Genomic DNA, 15,113 nt, shown 5'->3' with positions numbered 1-15,113 from the left:
CTGCAGATGCTTGCAGACAGGTGTGTGTGGTCAAAGTAAATCGAGTGGAGAGTGACCTGGGCTATTCTACTTTATTCCCCAAATCCAACTCTTTGACCATTTCTTCGTCTGTAGTTAAGAATGACACAAATACAGACACAAATGCAGAAACAGACACTAGACATTCGCAGTTCTCCTCAGGACATGTTGACAGGACTCCTGAAAGTATTACACAGTGTCCTGAGACTTTTCTCTGCAAACCACCAGACCTCTCTACATCTCAGGACTGTCCCACCAGGACTCCGGCCCCAAAAGCTGACAGTGCCAGCACAGTTGTCCACTCAAGTATTTTTGAGACTAGGAAGTGTCCGAGTGACTTTGACTCTGCTGCTCAGACCTTTAGTTGTCTTTCACCAAAGACAGACCCTGGGAATTGTAAAAACATTGCTGAGTTGGACAAAATAGACACTGTAGACCCACAACAACATAGTGGCACAAACACGGAAGCACTTTATACGAAAAGAAAACCAGTAGAGGGAGGCAGACAATGCGACATGAATTCCCCAGCAGTTCACAACACCAAATTAAGAGACGGCAACACTGACAAAAATGTTCTACCTCCTCTGCTCCTGATTAATTCAGTAGATATGCCATATCTTCCCCCTGAGCCAGCCGATCAGCCTGGAACCTGCCCTTTGCCACCTGTATTGACCCAAGAGATGCCCTCTCTCACTCCTGCTGATGAGGGATCATCCCATGACCACAAATGTAGATCATACACTCACCAAAGTGCACCTGTGCTACAGCCTGAAGCACCATCTGGCTCTTCACCTGTAAAAGACATCGAACAGGAAAAAGACCATTTTGATTCGTCAACAGAATTAGTCCCTGTACATCATTTGGATTTTCAGTGCAGTGAAGAAGAATTGTCAAAAAAGAACACTACATCTGAATTAAGCACTTTAACTATGCACAATCAAACTTCCAATGACCGTGTTTTCCCTGGACACAGCATGACTAATCTGCTTTTAGAACCTCAGTCTAACTCATGTGACGAACATTTGAAAGTCTCTACATTATCAAAAGCTGATGATACAATTATGCAAAGCATTTCAGACTCTAAGATATTTGAACACGTTAAGCATACAAACCACTCTGCTTCCTTATGCAGACAAAATCCCTCGGCGATAAACTCCCGTCAGAACTTTGCCTCAGTGCCAAAGCCTTGCTCCAGCAGCATGTGGTCACACTTTGGTCCCCAGAGTGCTGCGGAAGTCATTCAGAGTCTGACTCATGACCCCCCATCAGACTTCAGCCACGAGCCTCTCCCTTTCACCATGTGGACAGAACCTCAATGCAAGCAGGTGACTGACTCTGATGACCTGCTGTTGTGTGGGCCAGACACCCAGGATGACGGGGACAGTGCTTTCACCTGGGCACAGCTACAACCCACCTCTCTAGTCACTACTATAGAGCCTATTGACCCCAGTGAAAATTATGAGATTTCGAGAGACCAGTCCAATGAGATAGAGCCCCTTTCACATTATCAGGAGCTGGAGAGAGAACGGGAGAGGCAACCAGAAGCACAAGCAGTGGTGTGTGATTTAGATGAAGCAGAAACGGAGGGAGAGGAGGATGAGCAGCAATACAAGAGCAGTAATGATTCATTTGATGAAGAAGATGATCTTAGGATCAGTGAAGGTGGGGAATCTGCCCTGGAACCTGAGGTTTGTGCTGTCACACTATTAATACAATATTTGCTCACACATACTTATGCTATGCACTGTAATAGCCACTTCTGTGTCTTGGCCATTTCAGTATCTTGCACTATCGATCAGGAGGACAGCTAAGAGCTGGCGTCATCCACTCAGGAAGCCTACTGCCAGGGCTGTACCGACGGCTGTCAAACAACAGGCTGCCAGTGATGAAGGTGAGCAGCACATTAAACTGATATTTTAAAATTGCTGTTTTTTGGTTGGTTGGTTGGTTGGTTGGTTGGTGGTGGTGGTCAGAGGGACCGTTGGCGCATATGTGTGCAGTCGTGCTTCAAGCAGTCTACCCCAGGGGAAACTCTACCACCACCATGTGTGGAGTGATTTAAGTACAAATCCCCTATACTCCTACACTGTGTGAAGCCCTTTGGGTGACTTGTCATGTGAAAAGCGCTAAACAAATGAGCTTCCTTTCAAAAGTAAGTCTTCAGAATTGTCTGCTAATGTTTGAAGATTTGAATCTTTTCCTCATAGAACCCCTTGAAGCAAGTCTGACTGAAGAGGAGGAACAGGAAATGGAAGCATGGGCAAAGCCCCTCTGCCACCTCTGGCAGAATAAGAAGAGCTTCTTTTCTGCAGAAAAAGAGTACAATGCTCTAGTTGCCACCATGCAGCCGCACTGTGCTGTGTGCACACTCTTCAGGCCTTATTATCAGGTAAAGCTTTCGTCGCCAGTTGATCAACATTTATTAACACAGTTACTGATAGAAAAGTACATGTGGTATATCTTTCCACTTAAAGCCTGAAGACAAAGGGGAAGAGGTCACCTTTCCAGTAGCCGAGGACATATCCAGAGCCCCCAGTCCGACACGTTTGAGTAGAGGTCCTAGAAGAAGCAAGCCACTCATTCCAGAGATTTGCTTTTCTTTCCGGGAACAGAGTTCTCCACCAACTCCCACAAACCCTCTGCTACAAGAAGATGGCACCTCCCCCTTATTATACTGCCATGGCTGCTGTCTTCAAGTCCATGCAAGTATGTATGCAATATGTCCTTGAATGCAGTATTGATCGCAGTCTACTGCACCAGCTTCCTCTACATTCCTGGTATATTTTAACATCTTTATGAAAGGGTCAGAGGGTTTATGCACTGACACATGCCTCACCTCTTTCATGTTTTTCCTAAACTGTGGTTTGGACTGTTTTATTTCCATCATCATTCAAATAGGGTCAAATCTTCTGTCCTCACCACATACACTTCCTGTCCAAAGGCCCACACACTCATAAAACATGAGCTTGCCAGGTTTGTTCACTTGTATACAGTTTAAAGAGAGTTTATTGGAGATTCTATATCACAAACTACTCTCCAACTACTCATTAACATTCAACATAACTCAAAGAGTGACCGTCAACTTCGAAATGGCATTATTTTCAATCACTTTAACTTCTGCTTCTAGCCCCTTCCCATTTCATCTGGTTATGGAGTGTCTCAGTCTGTACCCTGTGTGAGCTTAACTGTTTTCACATGCTGAGCGAGACTGGAGGTCTTTGGGTAAGAGATGTGGTATGTGTCACTTGACACTGATGAAAAAGCCACACGTTAAATTTGAGGCCAAACAAAGAAGTGCTGTATCTTCATTATTATTATTTTATCTGAGAGAAAAAATGGAGAGGTGTGTAAAATGCTGGTGGTCGTTTCTCTAACTTTAGTGTTTTAAGTCTTTATCTAAGATGCTGACCAACTAAGCCTATTGGCTTTATGTGAATGTAGTTTCAGAGAGCTGTCATGGCTGTAGTGCATTTTGCCATACAAAAAAAACAGATCGCCATTTTTACTCACAAACAGAGCCACAAAAATACACAGCGGATCATTTTGCAGTGATATACTAACCAGCAATTGCTTTAATGATTGCATTGTCTTCATATTTTTGTTCTTTGTTAGGTTGCTATGGTGTAACCACAGATGACATCAGTGAACACTGGTCATGTGACCGATGTAGTGAAGAAAGCATTACAGCGGTAAGACAATACTTCATTTAGGGGGTGATTTCAAATATATTTATCTTTGTGAGCCCTGTTTACGGTTTGATTAGGGTTCACAATGTAAATACAACTGCATTATTTTGTATAATAGTAAATAATCGAAAATGTACCATATTTACATCCTGTATGACTTGTCTCTACTTTTTTTAAGGATTGTTGTCTTTGCAATCTCAGAGGTGGGGCTCTAAAGAAAACCCAAAATGACAAGTAAGACAAGCCTTTGTTTCGTAATTATTTGGCACATTCACTAGACCTCATCGGTCAAAAGTTGATGAATGATATAATTATTACACTGTTGGCCTGTGTGTCTGTAGATGGGCCCATGTGATGTGTGCCATAGCTCTGCCTGAGGTGCGGTTCAGTGACGAAGTCAAGAGAAGTCCCGTTGATACAAGTAGGATCCCACTGCAGCGGTTCAAATTGGTGAGCACACGCACACAGATGCAGGATTTCCCCTGGTCCCTGAGGACTGGCTCGCTCTAATTAATGAAGTGTTCACAGCTCTAATTAACAATGTGAGATGAACATGGCCACAATCAAAGCTAGATAATTAAGCCCTGCTGGGTGGCAGTCCGGCTGTGTGTGTCTATGTGAACTTTTGTCCAGCACTTTAGTGCTGTGCAATGTGCATTTGAGTGTGTGCTAATGAGAGCTGCAGTGTCTCAACAGACCTGACATAGAGTCACTATAGTTAGCTCCGTCCTGCAGGCCTTACAAACACCAGCAAAGGCAGAGTGCTGAAGGAGTACATTTTAACACACAAGCTTCCTACAAGAGATTAGAAGAAGCTTTTGTGAATAGAAGCAAAACGTCCTCATCTCAACAAAACCCAGTCCAGTCGATGGTTTAAGCTTCATTACGTTTATCACTCAATGGAAATAAGTAAATGTACAAAAATTAGTGGGTGTTTGGAATTCAGAATTAATCACCTCATACAGATAATTTATTTGTTCACCAAAGGTTTATGTAGCTGCAGTTACCCCTCTTCCAGTTTGGGTATAAGTAAGTGCTTTATTTGTCATTGTACAAGCGATACAATGAAATAGTGTTCAGGTGTTAGTCCTGAGCCACTGCCACTAAGTCGCGCTGCCACTCTGGGCCAACCGGACAGCATGTTTCTGGAGTTCTGGGAAACCGGGACACCCGGAGGAAACCTGGTTGGCTGCCTTCAGCCTCCTCTGATCCTGAAACGGTGCAGCACCTCCTGGGTTTGTCCGTGTTTCAGAGCATGGTGTCCTGCACTGGTCCGCTCCACCTCCTCCTGCACAGCTCCCTCCGCCCCACAACAGTCTTTCAATATCTTCTGGGAACAGCTTAGCAGTTAATCTGTTCTATGTGAACACTCTTTATGTATACAATATGACTACAGCATTAATAACTTCAGGTACATTTTTATGGACCCAATTGTAGACAAAGTACAGGCAAATTGATAATATGAATTGATTTAAGTAGAGGGTTTTATTGTTTTACATACTGTGACATGAGGAACAGGGCATGTGCAGGCTTTGTATGTGACAGTTTTCAGTATAAGTATTTAAGTTTATTTGGATTTGTTTACACTGGTTATAAATACATAAGGATTAAATGGCTATGCAAAATGTCAAATCACAAGGTGCATCGTAATGTATGTCCAGGGACACGGTTTTAGTTTTTACTTGTGTCACTCATCTTTTGTCCAGAATACGCATTTTAAAGTTTGCATTGGACCCGTTGCCCCTGCAACAGCCCAGAGCATTTATTATTTACTCTCGCCCAACACACACATTGACATTCATAATTTACTGTGGGAATGTTCTTAACGCATGGCTCAACACAGCCACCTCAAAACACCCCACAGAAGGTACAAGTACGTAAGAAAGTGGGTTAGGCTCTCTCACACCTGCACAAAACCAACTATGAGGACCTCCAGGTGCCTATGATATATTTTGTATTCATAAATGGTCACATACTGTATGCACAATGGTCTGTTGTAAAGTTTTCATTCATTCCCGTCACAGTCTTGTTATGTCATTCTCAATACGTGGAGACAGCCAGGCCAGTTCATCAGTGTCGCTGTACATAATGCACAAGGTATGAGACTGAGAAAAAGTAGGCCAACTTATTCACTTAGTCTTTGCAGAGAATTTAAAAAGAGGTCCAAAAAACTGATAAACTGATTGCTGAAGACAAAGCAGGTCATACAGTGCACCTAATTGTATGGTTTATATATATCTTTCACAATCAGGGATACTTGACCCTGGGTATGCACTTTTTGATTGACTGCGGAAAACTTCCGCAGTCAATAATTGGTTTTCATGTTTTTATTATTATTACATAAGACCAAAACAGAAGGGTCAGTCAACATCCTAATTCCCATTATTATGTGCCTTTAAAGTTGATAGGAAATAAAAGCGAGTTGGGCTCTCTCATTCTGTGCTCTGGCGGTATCGATTTATTATTAAAGAGTCAACCTTAACTGCAGATTTACATGTACAGTATACCATGTCTTTGTAGTTGGGTTGTATTTTGCACAACTAATCTTTATCAAGCTTTTTATAGAACTCTGTAGGTGTTGATCAGAAAAAGTAAGATGTGACGTTTGTAGAGACAGAAAGGGGTAAGAGAGAGGGGTAAAAGGAGATGACGGGGATGTGATGGGAGGATAGCGTCACCATTTCCCTTGTGGAGAGCGGAGGGCTTGTGGTGGGCAGGGGGAGAGGAGTTACCACAGCAGAGGAAATGGACTTGATGGGCTGTTTGGAGCAGAAAACCCAAGAATAGCTTTAAAAACATAGGTATGAGTGTGCGTGTGCGTGTTGAGAGAGAGCACTACAGTAGTGAACCAATAACGTTGAAAACATGGGAATACCCAGTAAACCTCTAATAATGTCAACAAACAACACCAATTTTAAAGTTTTTTTTTTAGTTGAAGTAAGGATTTTAAAGACACTACTGGTAACATCAAGCCACTTGAATATTAGCTCATCTTGAGTAATTCTAAATGAAATCAGGCTAATTATCCACTTAATGGTTGCTTTCTGTTGTTGTTGTTGTTGTTTACAGAAGTGTAGTTACTGTCGGAAGAGATGTCTGGGGAAGCGGCAGGCAGGAGCCTGCATTCAGTGTTCGTATGGACGATGTCCCACTTCGTTTCATGTGACCTGTGCTCATGCAGCAGGGGTCACCATTGAGCCGGATGATTGGCCATATGTGGTGTCAATCACCTGTCATAGGCATCAGATGCACAGCGCCTCAGCTGTAAGTTCCTTTTTAGTTTTACTGTCGTAGCAATAATACAAAGCCATTTTAATGTTTGACATTCTCTGACTACTTCATAAAGCTTGAGCTTTTAGATGGTATGACTCAAAAGTTTTACAATCTGTGTTTTAATAGTACTGTGATAAATGAGATTGTTGAATGTTGTCAGCACGAAGACTGCTTTTGCCTGTTGCCCATATTTGCAAAGATGTGCCCCAAAAACCTGAAAAAGGAACAAGAGGTTTTAACGGAAGAATAAATGAGAATCTGCATTTCCCTTAATCTCTGCTCTGTGTCCTTCAGAAACAACAGTCGTGTCAGGGGTCAATCGCTCTGGGCCAGATGGTTATATCCAAACACAAGAACCTGCGATACTACAACTCTAAAGTCACACAGATCACCTCCCAGACCTTCTACGAGGTCATGTTTGATGATGGCTCTTTCTCCAATGACACCTACCCAGAGGACATAGTGGTGAGAACCATGAGCTTAATTACACTGCTACTCTACAGGTGTTTCCTGGACAAACCTGGTCATATCTGTAATAAAGTCTGCTAGAGAACCACTTTGTAGTAGTCTTTAGTTGGTATAAAATTGTTAGCAAATCATTAAGTCCTCCACTTGTGAGTCAAATTGCCTTTTTGTGCGATCAGAGTATTATCATGCTGTAAAATGTACCTCAGTTTGTCACACACATCATTGGGCATTCTTACCTACAGGCATTTTACCTGCATTAGGAAGTGCCCTCATTGGTCATAATAGTACTGTATATATATTTTGCTAGTGTGAATAGATAAATAAATTACTTTCTGTTTTTATAGATCTGTTTCTAACACCTAGTGCTCTAGAGCCAAATGCTTTTAGTTCTTCAAAATCTAGCATCAGTTTTAAAGCTGCTGTCGTGTTTCACACTTGTTGAGTTTCATAATTTAGAGATACAAATATTATAAAGCAAACTAATACCCTAAAAGGTCTCTGAACAAACAATGTTTATTATTATATCAGACCTTTTCTGTCTAGTTCAGCAACAAGCTAGTGGTATGGGGCGCTATGCTCTCTCTAACTCTGTGTTTTCTGTACTCTTAGAGCAGAGATTGTGTAAACATTGGCCCTCCTGAAGTAGGAGAAGCTGTTCAAGTGAAATGGCCTGATGGGCTTTTCTATGATGCTAAATATCTGGGATCCAACATCTCCTACATGTACCAGGTACATACAGCATGCTGAGACACAAACGGTCCAGTTTATTTTAAAATGTAGAACTTCGCAGTAATTTGATTTTTTCTCTAGTTTGACATTGTTTAGTTTCCTGGGATTAATATACACAGTATTTGAGAAGGTGACAAATAGGAACAAAGGGATGGGTATCTTGGTTGCAAACGGGAAGTCACAAGAAGAAATTAAGTTTGAGATGATGGTATAGAGATGTAAATGAGGCTTAATACTATTGAGACGGAGGGCAGATGGATAGAGGGAGAGCGACAAGAGGCAGAGGAAGAAGTGACTCTGCATTATTCAAACTCACTGAAATATTCACTGAGCACAAAGCCATGTGACTTCTACTTAAAGCTTTATTTAGTTCAACTGGGCGTCAACCATTACTTAATGCACAAATGCATCTGTGACGCAGTTGGAGAAGATCCAGCTTAAAATAAAGGATGAACAAGAATTTTCCATTGTCAAAATGGACTCAGATGAAAAGTAACACGTAACAAAGTTCTGAAATGTCGACCTTTCAAATATTCATAATGAAATGTTATAAATAGTTTAATTGTTCTGTCTCCAGGTGGAGTTTGAAGATGGGTCCCAGGTATTGGCAAAACGAGAAGATATTTACACCTCAGAGGAGGACTTGCCAAAAAAAGTGAAACGTAGGCTTGTAAGTACTGGATAGCATTAAGATGTTTGTGTAAGCTCTCAGTCATACAGGAGTTGATCATCATAGACAAAGGTTCTTGAGCCATTGTCTGTCGTGAACACAGGGCAGGGGGTCCTGATTCCAAGAAAAGAAGAATATTGATCAAAGGCAGCATAGATTTGTGAATTGAGGTCAATTAACAAAGTAAAGAATGCAAGAACATGTTAACCAGATTATTTATTGAATTAATTTCTATAATATTAATTGGTAACACTTTATTTTACAATACCCTTGATACATTGTAACTAAATTGAGTACGATTCAATGGGCTTTGTAACAATGTGTAATAAGTCGTACCTATGGGTTAGATACAAAATGGAATAATATGTATTTGTAGTTTGTAGGTACATAATGTAATAACACATAATTCTAACTCTAACCTTAAGCCCTAACCCTAAGGGTCTCGTGTCCTATTACTTTATGTACTTACAAAGTGATACACAAGTAACAATAACATTGTGTATGTACTATATAGGTACAAGTTATTACAGATTGTTACAAAGCACAAAACATTGTACTAAATTTACAAGGTAATACTATAGGTTATACTATCAAGGTAGTATAAAGTAAAGTGATACCTATTAATTTGTTCGCATGGTAATTTTGGGGGTTGCGGCCTGAAAAGGGAACCCCTGATCTAGAGAATAAAGAAGATGGAACCTTTGTCTAGAATGGACTGCATTAACAAAAAATACTACATTTTTGCTTGTATTTTTCTTTGTGGTAAAAAGCTGATAGAAAACATACAACGGCTTTCTAATAATTTCTTCTTTTGTTGTTGCACATTTAGTCCACTGCATCCAGTATGCGTTTCCAGGACACCTTCTTTACCACACAAGGGGAAAGAAAACGGCAAAGAACCCCAAATTTACGCTTACAAAAGGACTATGTGGCCCTACCAGGCCTCTGTAAAATGCCCAAAAGCAGTTGGGAGCCACGCAGCCCAAAAGGGAAATGAACACTTGGAGTCTGTGACTGGTAACTGCACTGGATGAGCCGTGGATGTGAACACAAAGTTGTTGCTGTTTTTGATTGTGTGTGTGTGTTTACAACGATCATGCCTCTGCTCCATTCTTCAACATTATGTTCAGAACTAACCTGTGAACAAATCGCAGGGTATGATACTAAGGGAATGAGTGGTATATTTCAGAGGATGTTAAATTATGGTGCTTGGACATTTTATCACAGTGATAAGCAGTGGGATGATTTTTGTCGATTTTTGATTGAACAGCTAGACAGAACTTCTGTGCAAGTGAACAGAGAACACTCCTCTCACGTGAGTCAGGGAAATGTCTCTTATGTTTTGTCATAAAAAAATATCTGTACATATAAAAGTTAGGATATTTTCTAAAATACTTTTTTCTTAGTTTTTTTTTTGTCTAATTTTGTTGTTGCATATTTATGCACTTTCCATAGTATTTTTCAGGTCTTAACCGACTTCCCTGCATGTTTTTTGAACATCGTCTCCTTACTTCTTTTGCTGGGCCATGTGCAGTAGTCCTAGTCAGATGATGCCTCAAGGTGTGTGTGACACTTTTTCCTGATTGGGTCAGTACTGCTTGGAAAGGTGTTATGATACAAAGTTAGCGCGACACTGGCTGAGCTCATTTATTCTTGCTCAGGAATTCTCTTTCATGAACAAATTGGCATGGATTGAACTATCTAATAACAGTGGTGATGGTGTGAGAAGTTAACTGTACTCAGAATTATGAGAATAGAATCAAATGATCAAATGCCTACAATAAAGTAGACCTTTGATACAGAAATCCCAAACTGAAGTCACTGATCAAGACTTAACTGTGAAATATGTATGACATACATAGTGCTGAGTCATAACGGTAGAGCATCTGAATCTAGTCTGATGTTGCTTGTGCTGTAATGGTAAGGTGAGTGAAGTGTTTTGCCCAAGGGCGCAATGACAATGTGTCAGGAGCTGGGATTCGAACGACCCATTCTACTGTGCCACGTTTGCACCAGCTGTAAGTGACACTTATACTACAACATGATACAAAATGATACAGATATGATGATGTGACTTTTCTTAAAGTGACACTGCTGCTTGACTCAGGCGCTGCTTTCAGTGTTTGATACATGTGCCGGCGCTTTGGCTCATTTAGTCCATCACAACTGTGCAGTACAGCTTTCTTTCTGCAGGCAATTCCTTCACTAAATACTACAATCTCTTATTTCATGTGTAAAAGACCAGTGTGTTAGCCATGTTTTCTACATAAGACATGGCCGGCCCCATTGCAAATGCTACTGTTGCCCTTCGAAATGAAACACATGTTGAAATTATTTAAAATTTGTATTTAAATATTTTTTCCCTTTTGTTTTGGCTTGCTATTGTTTCACAATAGTTCATTGCTGTAAAAATAAATAAAAAATGCTTATGTTTTTGTTATTACATAGTGAGTTGTGGTCTTACTTAAAACACAAAACACCATCAGGACCAATTATTAGGCTATAGTTAAGTTTTTGTCCAACTGCAACATTTGGATAAGAAATTCTTCCTTTTGAAGGAGGGATTTGTGACTGAGAAACTTACTTGGCAGTAAACCGTGTCAAAGCCTGGGGCTCCAAGCAGCAGCTGTGTGTCAGAGGCTGCCACAAAGACCATTTAAGTCAAATATCTCGGAAGCACAGCGTCTCTCCTGTCTGAGACAATGGGAGATAATGCAGGCGGCCTTTACACTAAGTCGGACATGAATGAGCAAGTGGCTATTCCTGAAACACTGGTGCCTGTATGTTTTGTGTATTCTTGTGAATGAAACACAAATGACCTGAAGATTTATAAGACCCTGTAATTTCCACTGCCAAATGTTTTCAGGGAGCTTTTGATTTGAACTTCCATACAGTAGCCTGGGCAGTATGGAAGTGCTACTGATTAGTTGCAATCCATGCCACCGGGGATTCGAGCCAATCACGTGGCAGTGTAGTTTTGAGTGGCAGCACCAAAGTTATTCACACTGTAGTAGCAATCGAGCTCTTACCAGGTTTGTTAAAGTAAAAAAAACATGTGTCCTTGACAGACCTGTCAATAAATCTTATTGCATTTAAACAAAACAAGCATAAGCATTTCACTTGAGTTTATTTGTAACAAATGAAACTTGTGTCGACAAAGAACAGAACTCCAAACAGACCTGTTGTTTGTTTCCCACACGCTCTGAGAACAATGTAAGTAAAATAAAAAAAGCACTTGTTGACTCAAAGCCAAAAACAACAAAAAGTTGACAAGAACAGACCAATTGGAGGAAACTGATCCAAATACACATTTTTTTTTTTTTTTTTTTTTTTTACAATTTACACTTGAATAAACTCCAGTTTTATCCATCCACAAAATACATTGGGGGTAAATAGAACACTTGTGAGACATTTTTGTGGTAGACAAATCCACGCTGTGTATTGCACTTAACTGTGTCATAAGCTGTGCTTCATGTGCAGCCTTTTAATATATTTATTATATCACTCTAGTATATTACTCTTATTTATTATTCTTTAATCATTCATATGTATTAATTTATATTTTATTTTTTTCAATCTATTTATTTATTTATGCCTTTCACTTAACTCTGTGTGATATTTACATATACACAACCTTGTGACCAGATCATGGTCCAGCTGTACTGAGTTCAAGTAAAACTCCTTTAGGGGCAAAATAAAATACTAATATAGTGCATAGTATAAAGAGAGAAAGTGCAAGTCTTCCCGTAACAGGTATGACCAAATCTGAAATCTCAAAAGTGATACCATGCATTCACAAAATGACAAAACAAAAAGCACAAGTGTTTATGGATATGTTGTTATGGAGACATAGCACCTGAACTTCTCTCAAAAAAAAAAAAAAATACGTTTTGAATCGATACATTTATATGACAGACAAACTTCTTTCCTCCTTTTATGACTGATAACCACTATTTAACACAGCTGCTTTAGACTTTTCTGAGCCAGCTCACAGTCAATGCCAGTAGTGTGGACAACCACTAAGTCTAAAAATGCGAACAAAATGGCATAATGCAGAGTCACGAAACTTTAGTAATCACAATGAAATCCTGCCAATTCATAACCTTGACTGTAGTTGAATACATGAAGCTGATGGCATTAGGATAGCCTTCTCGATAGATCGAAATGTTAAACTATTCAGTCCACAGAGAGGTTTTCAACATATTCACAGTCCTAAAACAGAGGAGACAAAAAACGTTCACATAATAAAACCTGTGAAATTAACATACCAGACATTCAGTCATAAACACACACATACGTAAATACACGCACACACACACAAAACGTAATGTTATCAAAATAGGCGTGTAATATAAGGCACTAGAAATCTAAAATCAAAATAATTATTGGATGCAGCTGAAGTATCATCATTCGTTGGTTGCAGTGACGTACAGGAAAAAATGACATCATTTCCAATTCATAATAAACTTTCCCAAAAGGAGATGCTCCTCTGTACTCCATATATTCCATCTGTGATTCTTGGAAACATCCTTGTGTCTGGATAGACGACACACTATGTTTGATATTGAACAGGTAATGGTATGTAACTGCAGTTAGTGATCTGACACAAAAATATATATAATACATCTACTTATTGCACACAGAATTAGACAAGTCAAAAGTGAGCATTCCAGTGAGATTTTATCCAAAACCCCTAAAACATTTTTTTTTATTATTATCACATACTTGCTTCAATTAATCAAGCTTATTTAGATATATTCGGTATTTAACCTCTGCATTGTGGTCATCCTTTGATCAATTCGACCTTCTCCAAACGCAGAATCACTAAGCGGGACACATAGATCTAGTTTGGACATCACTGGCTCACATTATGGCATGCAAGCCCACCTGTTTGTGAGTGGTGCAGGGTACACAGAGTGACACTTTAGTGTGGTGTTTCCATTGATCTGTGAACACTTTCCACACTACATTTGATTGTACACTTTCAGAATAGTACCTTGTTACATAAAAAGGTCGCTACAGCTCATTGGATTACTTGGGAGGAATAAAAAAAAAAAGTGATGACCTTGCCTAGTTATAGACAGTGAGGACAAAGTCTTGTACAAAAGCCCCCAAAGAAGCTAGAATGGAGGAACATGCCATGAATAATACCCAGTAAAAAAGAACAAAGAACAAGATAATCACATCTCTATATTTTTGTCTAAAAAACTAAATTAATGCTTTACTCTGTGGTATACATTTTAAACCTCTTTCAGATTTCCCTTATCTAATAGTGAAGCATAAGGTTGAACTGGTGTCTTTCATTATTGTATGGTAGAAATACATTTGTCATCTTTTTCATTCACTGGAAACAAAAGTCTGTTCCCAAAACATAGGAAAACACTATGGTGTCTTTAATACTGTGTGCTCTGTGTTCAGGCTCCAGTTGGCAATACTCTGGTGCTCTAAATCCCAGTTCTTTCAGTCCATGAGGCTTCCATATAGATGGATCCCTGGTCCTTCTCCCGTCCCCCGTGGCAGCCAAACACCAAACTGGCTTCTGTTGTAGGGTTAGTGATGCTACACTGGTGTTGGACGAGGTGAGAGTTCCACTCCCAAAAACAATGTAAAGCAATCTTAGTAATCACGGAAAAATCAATTTGATCAAGCAGTTTGATTGGAACAGGGTTTGAAGATGCTTCTCCAGGCTGACCAATGAGGGCGTGTGGTGTATTTGTTTGGGCAGAGGGCGCTTTGGAATGCACCCTTGTCAGCTAAAGTTGCTATGGCTCAGTTAGAAGTGCTTTTTCTGGGTACGGGATAGGCCGATGGTCCCCTCTTCACTCTGCATGTGGGGGCAACATCTACAAAGACACATCTCGGCCTAGTGCGTTTACTTGAGACGGGTGTGATCTTAGAGGAGTGCACTAGGTGGGGATGTGATAAAAGAGATGGCCACTGGCTTTATGTTGCATAGTGATCAAAGCTTCCCAGGTACTCCAGACTGGCCCGATAGCAGAACTGGTACTGGTCCTGCACAGAAGACAGGTTTAAGCGTGAATGGACTGAACTGGAGGCTGAATAATAATGATAATGATAATAGACGTAAGTAGAAGTCTGACCTCTGTTTGGACGGTGGCAGGTCTCTGAGTGCGCAGCATCTTCACGGTCTGAAAGATGTCCACTACACCCTCGTACCTCATCCTCTCCAGCACAATGCTAAGAGTGATGAAAACCCCGGTCCTCCCCACCCCCGCGCTACAGGAAGAAATAAAATCATAGTTTCAAAC

At 40.3% G+C, this 15,113-nt stretch overlaps 2 protein-coding genes across 18 annotated transcripts in view; one reads left to right on the top strand and one right to left on the bottom strand.

Moving 5' to 3' along the window:
* The window catches only part of kdm4c (lysine (K)-specific demethylase 4C), a 16,364-nt gene extending 5,541 nt beyond the window's left edge, over positions 1 to 10,823 (top strand). The window contains exons 11-22 of one of the 2 annotated variants that reach the window (XM_079554395.1): positions 7 to 1,706; positions 1,798 to 1,909; positions 2,226 to 2,407; positions 2,493 to 2,724; positions 3,631 to 3,707; positions 3,883 to 3,938; positions 4,046 to 4,154; positions 6,774 to 6,968; positions 7,272 to 7,442; positions 8,055 to 8,174; positions 8,752 to 8,844; positions 9,674 to 10,823. In XM_079554395.1, coding sequence (XP_079410521.1) covers positions 7 to 1,706; positions 1,798 to 1,909; positions 2,226 to 2,407; positions 2,493 to 2,724; positions 3,631 to 3,707; positions 3,883 to 3,938; positions 4,046 to 4,154; positions 6,774 to 6,968; positions 7,272 to 7,442; positions 8,055 to 8,174; positions 8,752 to 8,844; positions 9,674 to 9,841 — 3,215 coding nt within the window. In that variant the 3' untranslated portion in view covers positions 9,842 to 10,823. The remainder of the gene's footprint in view (positions 1 to 6; positions 1,707 to 1,797; positions 1,910 to 2,225; positions 2,408 to 2,492; positions 2,725 to 3,630; positions 3,708 to 3,882; positions 3,939 to 4,045; positions 4,155 to 6,773; positions 6,969 to 7,271; positions 7,443 to 8,054; positions 8,175 to 8,751; positions 8,845 to 9,673) is intronic. The other variant, XM_079554396.1, reaches the window with a different exon arrangement.
* A 1,142-nt stretch (positions 10,824 to 11,965) lies between these two features.
* Positions 11,966 to 15,113, bottom strand: part of ptprdb (protein tyrosine phosphatase receptor type Db) — a 125,087-nt gene continuing 121,939 nt past the window's right edge. For 14 of the 16 annotated variants that reach the window (XM_079554403.1, XM_079554416.1, XM_079554404.1 and 11 more), the window contains 2 exons: positions 14,946 to 15,081; positions 11,971 to 14,856 (listed from right to left, as the gene is read on the bottom strand). In XM_079554403.1, coding sequence (XP_079410529.1) covers positions 14,788 to 14,856; positions 14,946 to 15,081 — 205 coding nt within the window. In that variant the 3' untranslated portion in view covers positions 11,971 to 14,787. Of the gene's footprint in view, positions 14,857 to 14,945; positions 15,082 to 15,113 lie in introns of all 16 variants that reach the window. The other 2 variants (XM_079554408.1, XM_079554406.1) reach the window with 2 other exon arrangements.

Source organism: Gobius niger (genome assembly GCF_951799975.1).
Source record: "Gobius niger genome assembly, chromosome: 3".
Classification (NCBI taxonomy): domain Eukaryota; kingdom Metazoa; phylum Chordata; class Actinopteri; order Gobiiformes; family Gobiidae; genus Gobius; species Gobius niger.
The sequence above is the reverse complement of the archived record's forward strand: the minus strand, read 5'-3'. Positions and strand labels throughout refer to the sequence as shown.